The 16,406-nt window shown below is 36.9% G+C and overlaps 1 protein-coding gene across 3 annotated transcripts in view; it reads right to left on the bottom strand.

Moving 5' to 3' along the window:
- Nucleotides 1-1,010: 1,010 nt before the first annotated feature.
- IGF1 (insulin like growth factor 1) overlaps nt 1,011-16,406 on the bottom strand; it is a 77,582-nt gene continuing 62,186 nt past the window's right edge. For all 3 annotated transcript variants that reach the window (XM_006933975.5, XM_003989177.6, XM_003989178.6), the window contains one exon: nt 1,011-7,840. In XM_006933975.5, coding sequence (XP_006934037.1) covers nt 7,815-7,840 — 26 coding nt within the window. In that variant the 3' untranslated portion in view covers nt 1,011-7,814. The remainder of the gene's footprint in view (nt 7,841-16,406) is intronic.

The raw sequence follows: 16,406 nt of genomic DNA on the forward strand, positions 1-16,406 counted from the left end.
TAGGGTTCATAACAGTGCCTGACTCGGAATTTTTATAAGGACTAATGAGATAATAGAGGTAAACCACTTGGCATAGTGACTGACCCATAGTAAGTGCTCAGCAAATATTAATATTATTAATCAACAATATTACCACTCTTACAGATCTTACGGGAAAGCAAAAATGTCATTTTAAAAAAGCAGCTGCAATTTTGCTCAGACGACCTTGAAGGAAGACAAAATTCCTCTTAGGGACAGAATTGCTCTTTTGTTTAGGAAAAATCACCTTTGGGGCATATTCAGTAATAAAAAGTGAGCAGGCCCTCCTCCCACTCCCACCAGGGGTGAAGCTGTGACGGGGAAGATTGCTCTGCATGAGAATGAAATAGAATGTCCTTGAAAGTTCTTTCTAAGGGAGAGTTTGAAGGATTGGATAGGAAGTAATTCCAGGCAGAGTTTGCTGAGGAGAGGAAGGGGTCTTACTAAAATGACAAGAGACACTTGAGCTGCCGGAGATTCCTTAATGGATTTTAGTGACAGTGATGTTTGACATTGGCAGCAGATTTCTGCCCCATGCTTAATTGCCTCCCACTTCATCATCCCCAGAGCCTTCAGTGAAAGGCGGTACCCACATTAGCCTAGTGTGAAGGAAGGGAGAAAAGTATTGTCTAGGGGGGAAGGTGGAGAGAAACAATGCGGTTAGAAGCTCATGGCCACTGGAAGCAAGATGCTGAGCACAAATAGGACAAGGAGGCCTGGAAAATGTCAGTGTCAAAGGAGAGCCGCAGAAACTCTGAGGGAGTCACAGAGTAACGGTGAGCTGCACGTGGGAAAATAATAAACTGGTATTGCTAGGAGTTTCTTAAAATAAGTACGAGACTCCTGAGCCTTTTAGACATTTAGGTAACTTTCCAAATAGTTCATGGGAGGTTTAAGAAAAGGCAAATAGAATGAAATGCTTTCATATAACAAGAGGGAAATTACTGATCTTTCCACTTTGTGCTTCCACAAATACTGCTATGAGTTTGATATTCAGTAAAGAGTTAGAAAAATTTATTGAAATAAAAACCCAATGCTGAGAGACCACATTCTCATGGAACCACACAATATTGGGAGTGTATTGAATGCTACTTGTAGGTGTGTCCTACATGATAGAAAATCTTTTCCCAGACCATTTGTGTCACGGATTATAACTCACTGTTGGGTTACAGTGAGTGGGGTCAGTTACTTAAACCTGCTTTATTGTTAATGCATATATTGTACAATTCATACATCTTTTACATAGTTTGTACAAGTTCTTTGAAACATTTATTGTTAAATATAATCTGTAAATTCTATAAGATATCTCCATCCTGGTATATGATTAGTTTTATTTTTCTGGGTAAATTTTTTTGTTTATTTGTTGCAGTGATTTAATTAATAAAAATGCTACATAACAATAGAATTCTTAAGGAATGACACATTACACCAACATTGTCCAAAAGAACTAATTAATCAAACATGATTCATTTTAATGTAATTACTAAAGAAAGATATATCATTTTATTATGACGCTCTAGCCATACATTTTTCCAAATATGGTTACTTAACAGTAAATGTAAGATAACGATTCAGTTAGTTACAGTTTTAGAAGTCATTAGGATTGATATCCTCTGCCATAAGTGAATAATGATTTCAAATGCAATCAGAATTAATTTAATAAAAAATGCCTTTGAACTAAGACAGATATAATGAATGACCAATCATTATTTTCTTGTTCCAAAGTAGCAGGGAAAAATTCAGTGTCTGTAAGTGTCTTTATCACACCTGGTTTGTAGGTGTGAAAAAACAAACAAACATATGAATCAAAACACATGATATAATCCCAGTTCTCATAGTTCATTAACTCTCTTAGTAACAAGAGATCTGACATGGTACTTGGGGCCTTTATGTAAACTGAATACAAGCTGCATGGTGTTTGAAAGTTTTTAATATTTTGAATAGACATTTTAATGATACACAGACACAGATAAGAGATGTGAGTAGACAGTTTGAGGTTGCAGACTCCCTCCTGCAGTGTGTTTAGCAGCAGGTACAAGATAAATATCCAAACAAAATCAGATTAAGAGATTCACAGAAGTGACTTTGCACTGGGTAGGTAAAGGGGGCCAGTGGGTGGCTTGGAAGGGATTTTGAGTTTTGTTTTTATTTTTCCTACTTTTACATCAGTGTAGTTTGGGTAAAAGAAAATTAATATAATGTTTACTTTTAGGCTACAGTAGGCCTGGGCAATTAAAAAAAAGGGCAGATTCTAAGTCTTGTGAAAGGTCATTTTGAAGGTGACAGGTGATTCAGCAAGGACTAAGTAGGAGAAACTATCTCCATCTTAAATCACATTTCAATTGGGCAGTAACATTTGGACTTTTGTGTTCTCCATTTTCAAATGAAAAAAAATTTTTTTTCCCTTCAAAGACCTTATCAATGACAGCTGAAGAATGGGGAGAAAGAAGGACCATGTTTAAGATCAATGTGTAACCATAAATTAAGAGGGAACATGAGGAGTATTGATTTTTAAAGAGGTCCCTTTAATTCCAGGGTTTCAGCCTGGTCACCCCTTTATAAAATTTTGAGGGAGATACTAAATGAATGACTGGGAGGAATAGAAACAGTTTCAAAAACTCCCTGGGCCTCTGTCTTATCTATGAGAGGTTTCCCCAAAAAAGTATTGTTCCAGATAGGACTTGGTTATTTCAGTTGGTATCTTTATCCTGTACCATATGCACTTAAAGCTTCAGACAGTCTTCTCATATCCTTTTTTTTTAAATAGAAATCACACACACAAAAAATACCTATGTATCAGTTTCTAATACCTAATAGGAAAGTCTTTTAGAATATTAAAATAGCAATAAGCAAATATGTACTATAAGATTAAACACTAGCATTGAAAACAAACAAACCAAAAACAAAGAATCAACTAAATTTTCTTCTTGTTTTTGCCCCCTCATATTCTGAACTTCATGATCATTGCAGGCAAGGGGCATAAAGAATTCTTGTATTAAAAAATCAGATTTATCTTTTGAAAATATTGTTGGGAAAGCACAGGTGATTTGAGTGGGAATGTTCTTTCTTATGAAAAGAGCCAAACAGGATCTGTCTCTAATAAATTAGTATACTCTTTTAAGATTAAAAATAGCAAAAACATTTTAAATAGTCTGATTATAGTTTCAACAAGTCAAACATACACTTCTATCTAGCCTATAGTTTTAAAGAGTCTATGTGGGTTTAACTTATCATCCCTCATTCCAATATAAAAAAAGAAAAGAAGAACCAAGTCATTTTTGAACATTAAGATATTCATAAAGACTGTATAAAGTAAAAAACAAAACAAAACAAAAAACCCCAAAACAAAAAAATCTTCACAGATTGTTAGCCATCTCTTTCAACGATTTCTCATAAATTCTTCTCTTTCCTTATCAGTAGATAACCCCCATCTCATAAGGAAATACTTTCCAACACTTCCCAATGAGATCAGTGATTGCTTTTTATGAGAGCTACTGCTCTTTGAGATGTTTAGATGAAGGGAGAATATCTTCTATAAACCAGTAAATGCCAAAGAATGACTTAAGGGGGATATGGCAGAAGCTATTTTTAGCAGATTTAATCTATGCATTTTTTTCTCTTTGTTTTTATTTTCTCCACTTGCTGAATATCCGTTTTTAGAGCAGAGAGCACAAAAATCAATAAGTAACTTTATCATCTTTTGTTCTGCCAGTTGCCTGTAAGGTCCTCCCCGCCCTCCATTTATACTCTATGCTCTTGATTAAGGTATTTAGATTGGATAATATATTGCTAATTTTTCTGAGTTTGAGAGCCAGCAGAATAATGGAGGCTTCTAACTTAAGAAAAATGCCATCTTCTGCCTCCACACCCCCAAACTCACAATTTGGTGAACAGTACGCTACTTGTGAGTGATAAAAAGTTGAAAGGTGGTGGTGACTAGATCTAATGCTATTTTATTAAGCCATCTATCTATAGAATTGTTGTTTTCATACTTTAAAAAAATATGTCTATGCTTTCTTTTTTTTCTTTTTTTTCTCTTTTTTTTTTTTTTTTTAGTCAAGTACTTTCTTAAAGAAACAATAGCACCACATTGGCATAGCTGGCCAAACAATAAATGGGAAAGCAAAATGTGCTACATCTTCCATTCAAGCAGTCTCCCAAGTGCATAAACTAGTAACAGAAACCCTGGAGCCACAGTGCATGAGATGGTTTCATCTACATAAACATTGACATTCCAAGGAGGGGATGGATTCTCAAGGGAGGCCAGGCTTTTTTTTTTTTTTTCAATAAGATTTTCCAAGGAAGTGATTTCTTCTGAGTATTCCATTGGACTCTTAGGATGAGCGTGTGTGTGTGTGTGTGTGTGTGTGTGTGTGTGTGTGTATACATACATGCACATGCATGTGTGTATGGAGGAGTGGGTATTGCAAATTTTTCTCTTATCTCTAGAAGAGTAGATTCTGATGTAAAGATACATTAACTTTTTCAGTGGAGCCTCCTCATCTTAAAGTCTTCAAAAGATACTGTTCTATTATTTGGGGAATTGGGAACAGAGATTTGATGTAGGTAATTCAGTATTGTCAGTTAAACTAGAACTAAGTCTGTTATTACCAATATTGACAGCTTTTTCATAAACATTTTGAAATTGCCTCATTTGAGAAATCAAAAGCAAAGCTTATAAAAGTTTTGACTTGTGAAATTTCAGGTGCTCCTTTCTATCAATCCTGTGTCATTCTGCTGTGGAGTATGGCATCAACTGACTTTTGAAGTTTTACATTGATTTGTCTTCTAGTTTTATTTCATTTTAAAATAAGATAGTTGAGTTAGTATAATTAGTTAATTTTTAATTCGTTGATTTATGATATAAAGGAGAGGATTATATGTTGGAAAAATTAAGAAAGATAATATGACTTTGCACATTTAAGCTTTCCTCACTGGGGTATTTTTGGCTGTGAATAGAATTATTAAGTGAATCAAATAAGTCATAGACACTGTTAGAATTACCATATTCAACTGTGTCTGGAAAGTCATAGGTCTGCAGAGGATTACAGGTAAAGTTTTGCTGGGAAACAGTAATTTTAGAAGGTATACATAAAGAACATTAAATAAAAACCAGAAGTGCCATTTTGGGAAGAGGGGTCAAGCACCTAATTCCATAGAACACATCTGTCTGGAAAATAGATGAAGGGCAAAAATGAGTTACAGTTTCTTTTACATTTGTCTGTAGTGATCAGAACATTGCTCAGCATGACAGAGGTGCTCAATTCAAATAATGCTGAGGGTCTGAGGGTTTAAACACTTTTTGGCTGAGCAGGGGTACCTGCTCTATAGGCCTTCTTTTGGGTATGTTTGAAGATGCAGGAAGTCAGACTTTTTCTGGTCTCTCAACCCTGAGGTGAACCAGTGGGATGAAAACTAAAGATGTTATTTTTGTTTTCTATGTACACTTTCTAAGAATAAAAGGGATACAATTTGCATGAAGTAATCAAGCCTGGTTGCTTTTCACCAAAAAGTTTGAAGGCAGATAAAAAGATCTAAATGATGGATGATTCATTGTTCTAATAAGAAAATCTTGATAAGTAGATGGGAAACATTTTCTAGGCCACCATGGGCCTGTCCTCTCTGTTGGATTTTCTTGATATCAATTTTCAGTTGAATGGATAAGATGCACCCACAGCGGGTCAGGGGTCACTTCTGTAAGCAGACATGAAGGAAAATTTCTAGTTTTGAAGGAAAATTTTGCCTCTCAACTAGCAACTCTAGTCAAGTATATTTTAACATAAATTAAAAAAATATATATGTATAAGTAAATACAGCTAAGGAGAAGCACAAATTTATTAAAGTAATTTTGTGATTTTTAAAAATTAGATATTATTTAAATATTTGAAATCTTAAATATTTGAAACCATTTTTTTAGATTGCCCAAAGAGAAAGAATAACTATATTGTTCAAAATGAATAAAGTATCATTTATAATATCGCAAAAAGTATTACCACATTACTAGTAACTGCCCGGAAGAGTCAGATGGAGTAGTTGCTGTTTCACTGGTGGAAATCTTTTTTTTTTTTTTTCCTTTTCCTTTCTCTCTTTTCACTTTGTATTCATAAATCCAAACGCAGAATTCAGATCAAATGTAAATCAGACATTTCTAAGTTATTTTGAAAAGTGTTTTAAAGGAGATGGAGCTGTTAGCTTTTAACAACTAGATAGCTGGATAGTTCATTGGATAGCTTCATTGACAAGAATGAGCATGTCAGGAGCATTTGGCTAATCAATTTTCTAGCTATATTGCAGATGGGCTGTTTGTAGAATTCCTGGCATCCCAGCAACTCAAGGGCTCTGACCGTGTGCCCTCATAGCAACCCAGGAGAAAATCTGGAGCTTTATCTTTTTAATCCTCATACCACCCCTGTGAGGTAGGTAGATGGCATATTGCCCCCATTTTGTAGATGAGGAAACTGAGGCACAGAGAGGTGAAGTGACTTGCCCAAAGTCACACAGCGGTGAGTCCAAGACAGAGTCGGCAGATGTTTGTTTCTTCAGTGAGAAATAGAAACCAGGACGTTAAATTCCTAGCGTTCTGCGTTTTCCACTCCTCTCTAGACTCACCAATCAAATTTGCATCAGCGGACTTTGTGTCTTAAGTTTCTCTTGGAAGGCATAATTGCAGGAATTTTGCCTTCTTTCCCAAATGGATGGATTTTTAGTACCCTTCCCCTTTGTGTCATTTTTGGCTCCAGGCTTCTTTTGTTTTGCTTTCACCTTTTACCGTTTTGGCCAGACTCTTTCATATAACAAACTACAAAATAGCACCATTGTACTAAAAAACAGAGTTTTACATACTGTTTGTGATATATCTTGTATTCTTGATATGCTAAATTTACATAGTGCTCTATATGGAAAAAATAAAAAGAGAGAAATTACTAATCAGGTTGCACACTAACTCATCATTTGAAAGAAGTGTTGAGAGTTTGAGACTTTCTATGCTTAAAACATATGCCTAAAAATGATTGGCCTCAAAACTGCAACTACTTGCATTTTTTTAGCAAGATGTGGAAAAATAAAGCTTTGTGTCTAAAATAAATGCATCCAACTTATATTTGGTACAAATGCCACAGATGGAATCTTTTGGGTTAAAATCTTTTGGGTGTGCTACTTGACTGCTTGTTACTGCTCTTGAGGAGGCCAAATTTGGCAAATATAAAGATGATGAGGTGGGAGAGGGGGTGAAGATAGACAAACAAGATTATCAGACACTGTAAAACAAATGGCCTGTGTTGCGTAGAAAGAAGTGCAAATAAAAAAAAATTAATAAACCACTTAGACAAGGCTGCTGAATGAATGGCTCCAGCAGCCAAGACTCAGAGACAAATTTAGTGCAACTGGATCTATACAACGCCCATGCATTTGTGGCTCTTGAGAGGCAGGGACTAAGAAATATATATATATATATATATATGTATATATATATATATATATATATATATATTTCTTTTTTTCTCTATAGAACATTATTGTTAAAGGATCAACAGCAATCTACCAACTCCAGGACCATTTTTGCAAGGTGCAAAGCTTTTAACAATCACTCTTAAAGACAATGTTGGAATGTTTACTTGCGTATTTCATTGGGGGGAAATGCCCATCTTTTGAAATGTCATCAAACTTATTTTTTGGTAGGTCTTCTGGTGTTTATCAGCTAACTCATACAGAGCAAAGGATCCTGCCGGTGGCATGTCATTCTTCACAATTCAGGACGGTCTTCCTACATTCTGTAGTTCTTGTTTCCCGCACTCCCTCTACTTGCGTTCTTCAAATGTACTTCCTAAAAATAAAGGAGAAAAAGTGACATTAACTTGAAGTTTTACGTACCCTACCCATCTATTTGTAACATGGGGTCTCAACCTTTCCTATTTTATGCCTCATCAGTCAATCTCATAGAGAGCTTGGGTCTGTTTTTTTTTTCTTTTTCCTAAGAAAGAAGTGGATAAGCCTTTAGTTTTTAATTTAGTCGAACCTCACTCAGGCTACTTTTATGTGCCCTTGGTGTCATGAGGACCACAAATTGCTTTATGAACACACAGAAATATGTTTCTATTCAACTGCTGCCATCACAGATTCGTTGACAGGTAGGAGATTCTGAAAAATTGAGAATTCTGGCCTGTGGCATCTTTCCCCGGTGAAAGAAAAATTAAAAAAAAAAATTTAAAAAGGAACACATTCTGGGGTCATCCTCCATTGTTTTATTGCATTTTGTTATATTTTAATTATTGTAAAAAGGAGACATTTCTTTTTCATTTTTATTTTTTTCTTCTTTGGACAGAGGGAAAGTTTTAGAAGTAGAAGATTGGGAGGTTTTATAATTGATTTAGAATCTATCAAATCACAGACATACTGAGCTGGGTTCAAATCTTGGCTCTTCTATGTTTAGTTATGTGTGAACTTGTGCAAATGGCAGTCTTTTGTGTCTCAATTTCATCTATAAACTGGCATAATAATAGTTCCTACCTGTAGGATTAAGAATTAAAGAATTAGGGGGGTGGGAGGGAGGGGAGGGTGGGTGATGGGCATTGAGGAGGGCACCTGTTGGGATGAGCACTGGGTATTGTATGGAAACCAATTTGACAAGAAATTTCATATTAAAAAAAGAATTAAAGAATTAGTATTAGTATATAAGTAGACTTATAATAGTTCTGGCACATGGTAAGCACCATGTAAGTATCAGCTATTATTATTATTATTATTATTATTATTATTATTATTTACTCATTATTATTATTTTTTCATCTTCACTGGAAAGTCACCTTCCTGGACTAAAAACCCTGGTTCCTTGCTTTGGTGCTACCATTCACTTATTAGCAAACAATGCTGTTATCCAAGGAATATTGAGTTTTGCTTAAAATAGAAGCCCTAGAGAGACGTGTTTGTCTGTTCACTGTTATATCTGTATGTCCAAAACATGCTTGGAATATTGCAGTTGCTCAATAAATAGCTAGAGAATTAATTAAATGGATGACCATAATGGACCCTGTAATAATGTGAAGAACGAAGTCATTATGCTTTTCCTATGATTATTATTTTATCCATGAATATATTTAAATAGCAAAGTTTATTTAGACAAATCAGATGTGAATTAAATCCAGGAAGAAATGGCATTTGCATGCATAAACATAAGGTGCTTCTCCTCTTGGTTTCACCTCTAGCCAGGAGGACCTTAGAGGAGAACATAATGAATAGTTATTGGTACAAAGTGAGGTCAAGAATCCGCAGTATCCCTTTTCCCCAGAACATGCTTTCATCATGACCCAAAACAAGAGTGCTTATTATGATGTCTGGAATCTCCAAATTCTTCCTCCTGGCTAAGGTAATGACCTCTCAATCCAATCATTCTTAGGAACTTAGAGGTCATTGTAAGGACCTTGGAGATTGTTCAGACCTGAGACCTGCAGAGTGTGAGAAGCTGGAACAAAATTAACTACAGTCTCTGGAAATAATATCTATTGGCTAAGGCCCATAGAGATTGGTAATTTTTCTTACACATATTTTCCAGCTCTACCTGGAACATTAGAGTTATCACCAAGTCCTTCAAAAAAACTAGTTAGCACTTTTTAGTTGGTGGTCAATATCCTGTACTGACTGAATAGAAGGAAGATAGCGTCATTGTATAAATATGTTTATTAAAATAACTAGCTCAGTGGCCATCGAAAAAAGCTTGTGGGAGGAAGTTTGGCATTTGTACAGGATAGCTTGAAATGCCATCTGTTTAAAATCCTGGCACTTTCCCCCAAATATCATACAACTTTACCAAGTCCATTTAATGTTCATATGTTGCTGTACAAAACATCTACTGTTAAGCTACCAGTAAGTTTGTATTTCTAATCTTACATGTTATTCTGCTTGCTTAGGAATTCTCCCGACAAATGGAAGAAAGACAAATGGGGCTACAGAGTAGGATCACTACTGTCCCAAACTCCTTGAAACATTTCTGTTCAATACTCAGTGGACCCTGCTGATGGTAGGTGGCTCCCAAAATGGCGATTATTAAGGATACCACTTCTCTACCAAACTGCTAGCCAAATAACAGGTCTAGAAATATACTAATTTGAGTTTGCGTTTTTTTTCTGTTTAACAGGCATACCAGCTTGGAAAAGAAGGTTTTTAAGAATCTGGATAATGCCCACATAGGAAAATGCTCAAGAATGAAATAGTAACAAATTAAAAGAAAGCCAAAGGAGGTGCTTAATCTCCAATCTTTCTCTCAAACCAAATTAATCCCAGATTTACAGAATAAAAAAATTCAGGTATCTTCTATATTTCCCTCTTCAGATTCATGAAGGCCACAGTAAAAAGGATTGAGTTTAGATTGGTCAATCATATAGATCTTATCCTTTTCCCCAACAGAGAGATTCTTTCTCTTTTCTCTCAAAGTGGAGGTGTAAAGTGTCAGTCTGAGCACAGGGATACTCTGGCCCATTTCTTCTGGGTCTGTTTCGGTATTGCAGCAAAACCATGAGCAGAAACTCACTTGAGTAGAGCAGACATTGCTCCAAGTAGCATGGTTCCCATGCACAAATGCGTAAGGTGGAGGCCATTCAAAACCAGCTGGGATGTTGTCTGGTTTGCATTTGGCTCTCTTCCCAGGTTCTCACATGTGACTTCTTTGTTGCAGACAATGATGGTGACAAAACAAAAGCACTCAGGGATTTGGTCTCAGTCGCATCTGTTGCTTTGCTCATTGTCTTAATTTAATTATGCTGGCCACCCTTGACAATGGGCAGCAAGTGGAGGCATGTTAGAAGCAGCCGGAGCTGGCACCCACTTTCAATGCACTTCTTGAGGGTTATGAAACTGTCCCACATTCAGCCAAGCAAAAACTTTTCACTTCAACAGCTTGGCCAAGACAAACAAACCAGCTGAAACTGTTTCTAGTATGCAACTAGACAGATTTTTGAAAGGAAAACAGTAGTGAGTAAATACTGTTTCCTATTGACACCAGGGAAGGTAAGATTATTTAAAAAAAAAAAAAAGTTGGTCCTCTAGCTCACTCAGGTTGGTTGAGGAAATTTATCACTCTGAAGGAAACCAAGTCATCAGGGAATATGTTTCAAGGTCCTAATATGCGATATACATTCTAACACATTATGTACCAAACACAGATATTTAGGAAGCAGAAAAATGCCCTGAAATGTTGCATGACATTCACATTCTCCCATTGTCTCTTGGCTCTTATCCTAGCTCCTAACTTTATAAAGGAAAACAATCCACAAACTTTTTGATTAAAAAGATCACTGAGAGCTAATAACAATGGCAGTAACAGTAACCTTGATTAACATTCGCAGACACATTATACTTTACACAGTGATCTCTAGTAAGGTGATATTATTTGCTTCAGTCCACTTATAATCTGAGGCTTGCTAACATTTGGTGACTTGCTTGAGGTCACATAAGAACAAACTGATAGACCTAGGACTAATAAGAAAACAATTTATTATTTAAATAAGATAATTTTATCACTTAGGGGCTGGGCACTATATTATGTATGTTAATTGCATATATTTTTCTTAATTCTTCTAGTTCTCTTGGGGATGGACACTATGTCTTGCCCATTTTACCTTGAAGGAATCTGAATCTTAGAAAACTTGCCTAATTTTTTATAAGGAAGATGTGACCATGGTTGGGATTTGTACCAGTTCCCTCTGATTCTGGATCTCATCAGTTAGCCACTCTACCATATTGCTTCCCCAAAAGATAAAACAATATTGGGTGTTTCAAAATCCAAATCTCTTTCCAATGACAATAACTGACAATGTTATGAGCTGCCCATGATCCCAGATGGTGGTAGATTCTTGTTTAAAGGGTAAGGCAAGACTCTAAACTCAGGGGTAGGGTGCCCTCCCTGACCACAAGTGTGAGTTGGGCCCCATGTCTATTATTATTGATAGAAATCTAGTAGCATAATATTCAATTAGTAAGAGTGAACCCTGTGGATATTATAAGCCCTTTTTTTTGCTGCCTATCTTTATGAGATTTTGCCTGAGAAACAGTATCTAAAAGAAGGATGATAATAGTCTCTTTAAATTTCAGAAAGGAAGTAGTGATGTTTTCAATAGACTGTTTCCATCTCAACTACTCCTAACAAGTAAGTATTGTATGACATAAAGTCTAAGAAAAGCCTGGCGCCCTGTAAAAAAATGCTGGGAAGTTATTGTCCAGCATGGAATATCAGCAGCTATTGTATAGCATAAAGTCATAATTCAGCATTGACCTTCTGTTAAGAAGGGCAAAATGAGGAAAAAAGATCATATAATTGGAAAGATCACCCACATATCAGCTCTTTACCTGTTGAAAAAAACATGTTATAGCTATTTTGCTGGTTTGGCCTGGAGACACATGAAATTGTGGAGAGTGGTTTAAATATTTCAGTATCAACTTTGATATCTCTTTACTTCAGGGAATCACAAGTTCAAATTCCATGAGAGTTGGGTCAGCCTTTCATCTCTGGGAGCCAAGAGAGTAAGTGTCATGCAATCTACTCAGCGCTTTGGGGTGTGACTTTTAAAACCAAAGGACAAAGGTGCACATTCTGAGAGGCTGGTAGGATGGTTGCCTCTCTAGCAAAGTGAAAGGTATATAGACTGGACACAATGTCAGTCTGTTCAGACTCTTATTTTTTTTGGAAGTTACCTCATCCTACTTTTTCTGTGGTTATGATGGTAATGGCCATTTTTCCAATATTACCCTTTCCTCTAGCCATGGGGAATGGCCCAGAGCTGGCACCTCACCCAATGCCAAGACTGAGTTTGGTGGGGATAGAAGGTCACCCATTCCTGAGAAACATGAGATTCCTTTGTTGGCAAACTTTCGGTTCAAGGACTCCCTAGTGACTTTTCTGAACTTTTCCTTAGCCTGTATGGCAGTATAGGACACTTTCACCCAATGTTCTCTCTCCCTCCCCTTCTCCTTCACTTGGGGTCAGACTTGCATTGTGTTCTGAGGGCTTCCCCAGGCTTCCTCGTTCCTCCCCTATTTCCTTTCACATTGGTATTTTTCCTAATGAAATCCTACTCTTTTAGCCTAGTCTCATCTTGGTTTCCCCAAAGACCTAGGCTTACATACCTGGTATAGATCCCATCTCCCCATGTAGGAATTAAGGGACCTTTGACAATCACTATATTGCTCTCTCCTTCTGAGTTTCCTCTTCTGTAAAACGAAAGAGTGGGGTAAGGGCACCCACCTCATAATGTTGTTATGAGTGCATGTGTTTACCCTTACACATTTACCTGGCATAGTTGTGTGCGAGAAAGCCTACTATTTCAAGGGCCCTTGATTTTGATCTATTCTGTGATCTCATTTATTAGCAACATCAGTCTGCTCAGGCTTCTTTGCTATCAGAGTTTACTCTGCCTCTATCTTTGTTGGAGTATTGATGTGCTGCAGAATAATGTACGTGTTTGTTTCCCCACTGAAAAGTAAGCTCCTTGAGCACAAGTAGCGTGTCTCCTTCATCTCCCTCCCCTCCCCATAGACATGGTGCTTTGAGCAAACATAGCAAACCAGGAAATTCTTGCTAAATTGTTTAAATTTTTCTGAAGAAGTAGCACAATAGAGTTCAGGCCAATAGCAACCCTTGCATGGCGTCCTACTTTTACTGTCCTCTTCACAAGGACAAACAGCACAGAGCCCCTCCTGTCTTGCAACTCACAATTAGTAGGTTGTGGTACAAGAAATATCAATGGAAAAATGCAGAAAAGAGAGGGTGGTACATGGTTAACACAATGGAGTCCATTTTGAGTATAGATTCTGGTCTGGCCACTTGTTAGAGCAAGACTTTGGCAAGACTTTTAGCCTTACTCAGCCCAGGTTTTTACATCTATACAATGGGGATAATTTTAGTATTTACCCTACAGGCTTATGGTGAAGATTTACTGAAGTAATTCACTATAAACCTTACCACAGGGCTTGTGCTTAATAAATACCAGGTGTTCTCACTGCCCACCCCCCATTTTTATAGTTATTGTTGTCAGAGCATCCCATGGCAGGGTGCTGTCCTTTCCCTGGCTGGAGAAAGGGAATCTACTTATTGGGTGCTCAGAGCTCCCTTGAGTGCTGGGATAGCAGATGTATACCTCTTTTTTTTTAGTGACTGGTGCATCCCTAGGAATCCCCGGGATTTAGGGAATTTATATTTGTCCCATAATTATTCACAGATTATCCTGATTTAGCAACTTTCTTACTCTTCAAAAGATACCACCTGACTCCATTTAAATATTTCTGTCTGTGATGTAAGAAATCACTACCAAAATTGTTTAAAAGCCTGGGAAAGAAATAAAAGGAAAAAAAAGGCACTGAAGGGTATTTTCCCTCATTGGCAAGAGGTATTTACGTTGCCTTTAATAGTCTTGAAGGATGTTGTAAAACACTTCAGGGTTCAGTCTGCTTAGACTGTTGATTTTATGGGCAGCTTGTTTAGCTAGCTGTTTGTGTTTGTGTTACATTTTTAAATTAAAAAAAAAAAAAGATTAAGCACACTATCTTTCCCAGAAGGAGTTGATTTTGGAATTGCTGAAAGGTTCAAATGTTGTGGTATTTTAAAAAGTGAAACACCAGATTCTAGCAATTTCACTGATATGTGCTAAAGATTCAGCACATTTTTACCTAAAAACTGGATTTGATTATTTTTTTCTCTCAAGCCTCCAAAATGCCATTGTTTCATCTGACATACAACTTATGCAGGGGTACTTACAGTGGTGTATGCAGTGATTTATCTTACAATGTTCTGAGGCCCAGGGTTGTACCTTTCAGTGTCATTTCAACACCATAGTGAAGAGTTCACAGAATCGGTAGGAAAGGGTGTTGTCCTCCTCCACTCATTCTTTGTGTGTGTGACACATCTGGGCAGAACACTCAAATGTTGTGTTCTAAATTTTCCTCCTCACTGAGTTGAGAGAAATTTTGGAAGTTTGGAAGGCTTGTCTGAACTTTTAGGATGAACAAAATAACACTATGACAAGTTAAAGTGATTTGCATCTGTTTGAGGTTGATGGGAGCCTTTCAGCATATAAAAGTAAACACACATGGTGCCAGACGGAGCTTTTCCAGGACAAAAACATGGCACAAGAACAATTCATGAGTGTATAGTTTTTAGAAATCAGAATTGCTTCATTGTGCCATCATCACTTTTACCTCCATCCTAATATTCGTTTGAAGAAGGAAGCATGTCATTATTTACAGAAGGAGAAGCCAGAGCATCCACTAGTGGCCTAAGTCAACCAATACTGACAAAGTAACAGTATGATGCTATATATTTATTGATTCCTTTATACTTTTCTTATTTTCTAGTCCTGCAATGCCTCATGAAACTACTCAAGCATGCCACACTCACACCATGACATGAATATTGCATACCCTCCAAGTCTACAACAGTCCAACTGATTGGAAATTCTTGTCCAACCCTCAACCTGCCATGGTCTTGAACCTAATCATTCGAAATTTTTGTTTTGCCATAACTGTGATCTATGGCTAAGAAAAGAGCACATCATGTTTTCACAGATGGCAGAGATGGTTGGTCTTTGATTGCTTGACCTCCTGGAGCTGGCCAGACAGAAAGCCCCATGCAAGCATTTATATATTTTACACAGAATTATATTAAAACTTTTGACATATGAATCCCATCTTGGAAGCCTGGGCCACTTGGTCAGTTTGGGTTTGATGTAAAATCTCTTGGTCCCTCATTGGGAACTTAGGTATTATTTTACCAGACAGAGGAGTTGCCATCATGTGCAGACTTTCATAGGTCTTACTCTTAACATCCTACCTTCTTACAGGAATTCTGATCCTACCAGTTAGAGGAGCCAAGGAGGATGGTAGAAACGATTGCCACCTTCTTTCCAGACTGACAGTGACACATGCCTACTCAAATAAATGTATGTTCCTTTATTTGATCCAATGGGAACAAATGTGTATGCCCAAGTGAATTGAGGAGGTTAGACGTTTATGGTTACAGAAGGGGAACATGGTAGAAAAAGGCACTTAATAGTTTTTGCCAATACCCCCAATCTCTAATAGAAACAGGGGAAGAGAATGCTGGAACGAAGACAGGCTGGATGCAATGACTTTTGTGCTAAGTCAAGAATTAGACCTGAAAATTTCTATAGTTGCAAATTGGTTCTGTATGAAAGTTTCTGTTTTCTGATTTATAGAGTCACTCTCTTTCTCTATAGATCAGACTGGAAGTAGTTGAAATCCTTCGACCCTTAGGTACAACAGAAAGAAAACCAACTTCTTTCTGCCCCCTCAGTAATGTTTCCTTTATTTCCTGAATAATATTTAACTTAGTACTAAACCTGGGCCTTTGAGAAGACAAAGGGATAATGTGATTTCTCCTGAACGAT

The sequence above is a fragment of the Felis catus genome, chromosome B4 (assembly GCF_018350175.1).
Source record: "Felis catus isolate Fca126 chromosome B4, F.catus_Fca126_mat1.0, whole genome shotgun sequence".
Classification (NCBI taxonomy): domain Eukaryota; kingdom Metazoa; phylum Chordata; class Mammalia; order Carnivora; family Felidae; genus Felis; species Felis catus.